Source organism: Abrus precatorius, unplaced genomic scaffold (genome assembly GCF_003935025.1).
Source record: "Abrus precatorius isolate BTA unplaced genomic scaffold, Abrus_2018 Scaffold5, whole genome shotgun sequence".
NCBI lineage: Eukaryota > Viridiplantae > Streptophyta > Magnoliopsida > Fabales > Fabaceae > Abrus > Abrus precatorius.
In genome coordinates, this window is record NW_020874395.1 from 4,238,146 (window position 1) to 4,246,006 (window position 7,861).

The 7,861-nt window shown below is 30.8% G+C and overlaps 1 protein-coding gene across 1 annotated transcript; it reads right to left on the minus strand.

Annotated features, from left to right (window-relative positions):
- Positions 1–798: 798 nt before the first annotated feature.
- LOC113867764 lies at positions 799–6,799 on the minus strand. The gene is made up of 14 exons (XM_027503217.1): positions 6,327–6,799; positions 5,991–6,088; positions 5,748–5,834; positions 5,505–5,661; positions 5,312–5,401; positions 4,143–5,000; positions 3,645–3,787; positions 3,335–3,532; positions 3,155–3,245; positions 2,898–3,063; positions 2,180–2,290; positions 1,996–2,095; positions 1,239–1,318; positions 799–922 (listed from the first exon to the last, which is right to left on the minus strand). Exons 1-13 carry the CDS (start codon positions 6,504–6,506, stop codon positions 1,249–1,251), a joined length of 2,349 nt encoding a protein of 782 aa, XP_027359018.1. The 5' UTR covers positions 6,507–6,799; the 3' UTR covers positions 799–922; positions 1,239–1,248.
- Between the last annotated feature and the right edge of the window lie 1,062 nt (positions 6,800–7,861).

A 7,861-nucleotide genomic window follows, 5' to 3' on the forward strand; every position in this document is an offset into this window, starting at 1 on the left:
ATAAAAATTAATATTTAATTAATAATTAATTTTTTTTAATTTTTAAAATAAAATAAAAAAAGAAGCTCAACAAGACAGCCCACCATTAACCTATATTTTAGCAAATTAAAACAAGACAGAAAGCATTCAACTCAGTCTATCGAGCCAAAAGCCCAATTAGATACCTCAATTTTATCGCATACTTAATGTCTCATAATATACACAGTGTGGACAACCAATATACTTCAATGTCCACTTGATATCTCTTAATACCCTATAATGTCTCTTGGAATATAAAATTTTTACATCATTATTTAATTAAAATATATTTTTTAGAATAATCACTATAAAATTAATAATCTTTATTAATATATAATAAGATTACATTATAAAAACATTAATAATATATTCTAATCAAATTGAAATATTAATTCCCCAAATAATTCAATTAAGTTTTTGAACTCTCCATCAGACAAAGATTTGAGATTCTCTTCAAATGCTAAGTATAAAAATGAACTAAGAAATATTAAAACACGACTTTCCAATGAGATGTGTCAATCCACATCTAGCTATTGAAAAATATACATATATAAAAATTGTAATTTACATAGAAACCAAAATACTATCTTATGTCTATCATCAAAAACTTGGAAGCTAAACATTAAACACAATCTACCGATGGAAGAAACCATGATAATCTCCTTAGCTTCCCTATTCCACATAAATAAGATACAAGAAATTGGTATTTGTTTCTAAGCTCTAACATCAATATTAGCAACTTCATAATTTTCCTCTATGGAAGTCCCCTTCAGAAAGAGAACACATCATTCAAAAAACAAGGGAACCCACTCAACTCTCAATCAAAAACGGCCAACCAAGAGATGTGCACTTCTATTTTTCCCTAGTTGTAAGTATTTATTGAGAATACGATTCCCACCAAAACCTACAAAAATAAGAACAAAAATCCATGTTAGTGATATCAAGTTAAAAGCAAACAAGGCATATCATGTTACAAAGATTCTTAGCCACGCGTTACTTTTAACACACTAATATTAGATAAATTTATATCAGTCTGAATAAATAACTTAGACCAACATTGTATATTATTTGGTGAGACCCATATACAATTTACCTACAATTGTATATTAGTGAACACAACACATTAGATTTCTTGCCAGTTAGACATACACAGATACACTTGAAGAATTATAGATGTTGCCACAATTGTAAATTCCTGACAAAAAGATAGCAATACTAACCATAAACATTCTACACATTTGCTTCACTGCTTTCATTTGAAAGCATGTTAGAAACCTTGCGCCTTTTATTTCTTTTAGCCCTGCAACCAGGTAAGGAAGAAATATACTAAATTAGTTGCTATTGTTGAGCAGCAATAATAAGATGGATAACTGCAATGCCACTAACACTAACAAAACTATGGTTTTCACATATGGTGGAGGTTTGAGCTTTCTGCAAAGCCAATTATTCCCCTCCCTACCCATGTGCTTGCACCTCCAATGTACCCAAAAAAATGTTGCATTCACAAGGGCAGATAACTGCATGCATATCCATGGCTGAATGTAAATGGCCCCACTTAAAATATTTCATGTACAAATCATGTTTGACCTAGATATAGCCACACATGCAATTGTGTAGTTTATGGCTGCAGTTAGATTGCGTATCTTAAGATTGTTTAAATTATCTAGAAAACATCACATATTATCATTACTATTTCTTGAAGTATCTTAGATGACTTCCTAGAATCAATTTTCATATCTCACTGTATTTCTTAATTAATAGCTAAAAAATGTATGTTCCTTTATATTTCACAATCTATGGGCCTGTAACGGGGTGATCACTATTCTCTAAACAACATTCAACACCTACACTGAGCTAGTTTTGGTAACCATTTATGATCATGTTTCTTGACAAATATAAAGAATGTAAACTCTCCAATGTCAAGCACCATATCTCAAAACACAAACAATCCACTTCAACTTTGATAAAATAACTCACCTTGAGGAAATGTACTTATCAATCTCATCCTTCTCCTCAGGACCATAAACAAACCATTTTTCATCAGTTGCAGTACCAGTTTTATCTGCTATCTTGATATCTGCATGTTGCTTTCTTTTAGAAAACTTGCTAAAGCCATGATATCATCATTCATAAAATTAAGTTAATTCATTTTGAGAATTACCTTGCAACAGAACAGCAGATTCATCATCATAACATTTTAATTTCCAAAATCCCTGACCATTGCTATCCCAAAACTCAGGCTCAGTTCTCATAGCATCAGAACATTGCCTCCCTACAATATTAAAAGAAAAAAAGTTAAACATTACAATAGGAGAAACATTAAATTCTTACAAGAAGTAACCATATGTACTTGAATTTTCCATTTTGGCCTGATTAACTGCATTTTATTTAGTTACCAAACTAAGTACCAGTCTGGATGTTATGAAAAATAAGTGTTCATGCAGCAATCACATTTCTCATAAGAAATTGATGAATTTAAACCAACTGGAACAAAATATATTACAGGATGTTGTGTAAGTGAATGCTATCAAGCAAGAAAAGAAACAGGTTGTACAAACAAGAGCATTAATGATCAGTAAATAATATAATGCAAATAAAACTATTGTAGAATATTAGAGTAAGTATGTGATATACCACCAGCAGATGTTTCTCATATGAGCAGACATTAGTTCTTTCATTTTGGTGCAATCATAAAAAACCACATTGTAGTTCATTTTCATTTTCTTGTGCAAATTATTTTTTTGCAACTTGGATAGTCTTTTCAATTAAAGAACGTTCAACTTAGCACAATCACCTAAACATTCAGACTTATGAGAATCAGATAGAAGAACTTTTAGGAAAAAATTGGATAATAAAACATGAACAACATAAAAGCATACTCTTAGGAATTGTGCCCTTTGCCTCAAGCATCTCAGCATGAGCTTGTGCTGCTTCACTCTTTATTTTGCTAAGAAGAGCATCATGCTCCTCCACTGAAAGGGGAGCCACGTTTGACATAATAGTTTTAGCCACCTCATTCTGCAACTTCTGCTTAATACCCTTTTCCTGTAGATAACATGTATACAAAATCATGAACGCAATGCAACAGCAAGAAAAATCCAGATACAAAGAACATGACATCCTTGTTTCCTGTCACCTTTTCCTTAGCTGCAGCAACCTTGGATTTTGCTTCCTTCACTTCTTCAGCATGTCTTGAATTTTGATCCTCAATGAAGCTCCTTAATTTCCTGGACATATTAAGTTTATAACCACTTTTAACAATAGAACAAAAGCAAAGTACTCTATAAAATTTTCTAACTGGACTTGAAATACTTACTCTGTGCTCAAAGCTTCATCACACAGAAAATTCAGCAGCCTAAGCTTTGTAGATAAATCCAACTCACAATACCCACTAATGCCTTCCTCAAGCCAATCTAAAGGAAAATCTTTTAGCACAAGTTCAGATTCAGTGATTAAATCCTTGAGAGCTTTCAACCATGACTTATTTCCATTGGTAGCAGTTAAGGATGGAGACCTACACAAAGTGATTCAATCCATATGGCAACTTTAATCCAAGTATATTAAAGAAAAGTTTAGCACCTCGCAAAAATTTTGAATAAATAAAAAGGTAAACATGATAAACTCACTTAATTCCTGAATCAATTAGTATCAGAGTCAACAGTCTAATTTGGAACTGAACCACTAGGGTATTTTGTCCTCGGCGCGAACTTTGCTTACGTACTAATTCTCTTACAATGGCTTCAGCTTCTCCTTTTTTCAGATCAAGGGGCTGATTAAAAATAAACACAGGAATAGATGTGAAAACACCTGATAGTGTAATCATGAATTTATGCAAAAAACAAGAATGATATCTGCAACAATAACATCATTATATCTAGAGAATCTAAGTGTGCATAACACAAGTAAATAGCATCTATTCATCATGTAATCATTTAATTAAACGATAAAGTTTTGATTTTTAAGTTGCATGATAATAAAAAACAGTAACTAGTCCAATATTGTGTGATGGCTGTTTATAGCATTAAAAGATTCAGTGGGTCAAGCACTGCATGCAGAAATGAATTTCAAATAATCAAACAAAGATTTAAGAAAAAATTATGAATGGTGACAACATAAAGACATACCTTTCCAAACACTCTGCAAAAGTCCAAAAGCTGCAATGCATTTCCGACATCTTTGGGTAGAAACTCAATGTCCAATATTTCTGTTAACTCAATCCCAGAGGGCAAAGGAATTTCCTCTTCAACTTTTTCTATCTCTGAGTTCAAACTGGCTTGTGGAAACCTTGCTATGCCTGTTAGGGACTTGACACCAGCATTATCATCATCATCCACTGGAGGGGCATTCAAATTTATTCCACTCATTTGTTTCCCATCATTTTGTTGTTGTTTGAGAGCAAAGTTATTACTATTTGAAGCCAAAGTCACGGGACCAATTGAATAATCATTTGCAGCATTAGGACCATTTGTCTCTCCATGAAGGGCGTAATGATTCTTACCTATTTGTGTTTGCCTTCTAGAGATAGCATTGAAAAAATCATTGGCTGCTTGGGACTTGAAAGGAGCATTATAACCATTATCTATTGTAACTGTGTCTTTGCAATTTTTTCCAAGCATTTTGTTAATATCTAAGAAAAAATCATTTTCAGCCCCAGCCACAGTACCATCCATCTGTATTGGAAGGATAGCATGATTGTCATTTGTTTCCTTTTCATTGCTAACTTTAGTGCCATCATTGACACTTCTTTTTGCTTTCTCCACTGTAACTTCATTGCGGACTTTAAGCTTTTTCAGGTTCTTGTTTTCACAAGCATTGTAAGTATCAACACTGTTGCTATTAGATATCTCCTTTAATCTTTTGCGCTTTTTTTCCTTGGATTTCTCAGGTGATGTCTGAACTTTCAGAGAGTCAAGCTTTAAATCACTGTTTCCATCCAAAGAGTTTTCCTTCCCAGGTTCCCCTGATAGAAGTACCACAAGCTCCTGCAAGATATAACAAACATAATCATCATTCATCAACCAAAATTCATATCTATCTATTTATGCATACATAATTATTTTTATAAGGAATTATGTTATTAGAGAGTATAAGTGATGTTCCAAGCCTCTCAACACAAAATGGATGATTAAGATTAGATCTCCACTATTCATTTATGATTGTAAAGTTAAAATTAATTTCTTTCATGTTTTGCTGTATATGTCACATACATACATACAAATCGTATGCGCCAATCAGTAGAACTTAATGTGTCAATAACTAAAATAAATTAAACAGAATAAAATAACCATGGCACCTTCTCTGATGTAATTTGCTTCATAGGTGAAACAACTTTGCTCATAAGACCCTTGCCAGAACTTGAATTACCAACACGTTTTTTTCGCTCCTATCATCAATAATAATTCAGCATGAATTTGCACACGTGAAGAGAAGCTTAATGAACCAGCAAACACTAGATGGGAAAGGGGACAAAGAGAAAATTAACATACCTTTTTTCCCTTTGAAGGCGAAACGACAATATTATTGACCTCGTCCGATTCCAAATCTTCAGAACCCTTGATGGACAGCATTTCTGACACAGACTTGAAACCAGATGCCTTGGCTGTGTGAATTAGTGCACCAGTAGGCTGTTGACCTCGTTTCTTCCTGCAGGATCACTCTTTCAGAATGAACACACATACAATACCAATTCAAAACACACATGCACAAAATAAAAAAATAAAAAAACTGACATGCAAAAACTGCAGTTGCAAATGCCTCTGCACTTGGGACAGGTCCAATCACTCAGCAGCTCCACCTCTTCAGCCTTCTCCCCATATCTAATAAACCACAAAAATTCTTAGAAGGAAAAACACATACAAATATACATCAAATACTCTATCTTTGTACTTAAGTAAAATAAAACAATTCTGAAAAACAAGAACATTAAGAAAATAAAAAGAAAAACCAATGTTTACAGTGCTGAATAACCTAACCTGTTCAAGAGGCACTTGTGGCATAACTTAATGGGACAAGGCTTCCCATTTTTCAAATTCTTACACATAGCAGCAAAATCCCTGGTTTTTTGCCGGCACTTTAACATGAAAAAATAAAAAAAAAATAAAAAAACAAACCAAAAAACTCATAATCAAAACCAACATTTAAAAAAACAAAAAACCAAAACGACAACGTTTAAAAAAAAAAAAAAACCATCATCCGATTACTCAACCCCATCAACCAAAGCTCTCATTTTTTCACACAATTCCCACATACCCACATTAAGATTCTTCACTCTCACACAAATCACCAAACAAACAGAAAAATGAAAGCACCTGGTGACAAGTTTTCCCATTTGCAGAATCATAGATTCTGTTTCCCACAACTCGAATCCTACCAGAGTTGTTGCGTTTCGATTTCTGGCCACTGACATCAACCTTCTTCCCATTCTGCTTCCGAGAAGAAGAGAAATGATGTTCCCCGTTGGAATCGGAGATTGAAGGAAGAGGTAACATTTGTTGTAAGAACACAACACAATAAAACACAACACCAAGAACCAAAGACTTTAGTTGTGTGTGTTCCAACTAGCTTTGAATTTTGGTTGCTATAACTCACTGTAAGAAAGAAAAATGAGAGATTATCAGTATAAGTGTAATGAAACTGAAATTTTGGTGCTTCTATTAGGAACTTTCTTTTCCCTCCTTCAATGGTGAGGTGGCGGGAACATGGAAGAGTTTCAAAAATATTTGGAGATTTGGGGCCACATTTCAAATTTACAAGTTTTGAAGGGTTTAGTTTAAGAGTTGTGTCCTTTAGAGATTGAATAAAGAAAATACATGGGAATGGTTTTTAATTTTGTGGAAGAGAAATAAAGAAGAAAAAAAGGAACTTCATAAATGGAGGTTATAATAATAATTAATTATGAACATTAAATGCTTTATTTATTTTATTATGATATAAGGGTTATAATAATAAATGATTTTTGAGCTTTAAATGTTTTATTTATTTTATTATGAGATTTTATATTTTTAAATTAATAAATTAATATGGTCAAATCAAGAAAAAAATCACTATTTGAAATAGAGAGTTGACTTTAAGTTCTTAATTAAGAATTTACATTCATTAGTTAAATTTTTTTAAAAATAAAAATTAATATCAAATTAAAAATAATTTATTTAAATAAGTATGTAATATTTTTTTATTTTACAGTTAATTTTTTCCTTTTCAATAAGTTTGTCTGTGTTTTTAATAACTTTTTAAATTATTATTCTAAAAAACATAATTAATTTAATTATTATTATTATTATTATGAAAAAGATATTCTTATATTAATATAAATTTAAAAGAATTTTTATATTTGACATGAGTCTTTTATTTAACTTATATCTAATTATCATTAAAGTAATAAATTATAATCTATTATATGTGTTAAATAAAAGCTTCAAATCAAATATAAGAATTGTTAGATTTATAATGAGAAAATTTTACCTCTATTATTATATATATTTTATACATTAAATGTTCATTTTTAATTTTCATTTATTAAAAGAATTATATTAAATTACTATATTTAATTTTCTTTATAACATTTAATTTATTCCATGTATACCTCCATTGACTTTTCATGATTCCAATCTTTCAACCTTTTTATTATTTTTTAAATTTTAAAATAAATAACAATCAAAAGTACATTAAATTTTAAGAAATTGTAAAAAATATTATTTTATTATATATTAATATAAAATTTAGAAAATAAAAATATATTTACATAACATTTATAATTATTATTTATCGCTTATTCATAAATTCTATCCTTTTTTAATTTTTGTTTATACCGTCAATTTTTTTTACTTTTTTATAAATTAAAAAA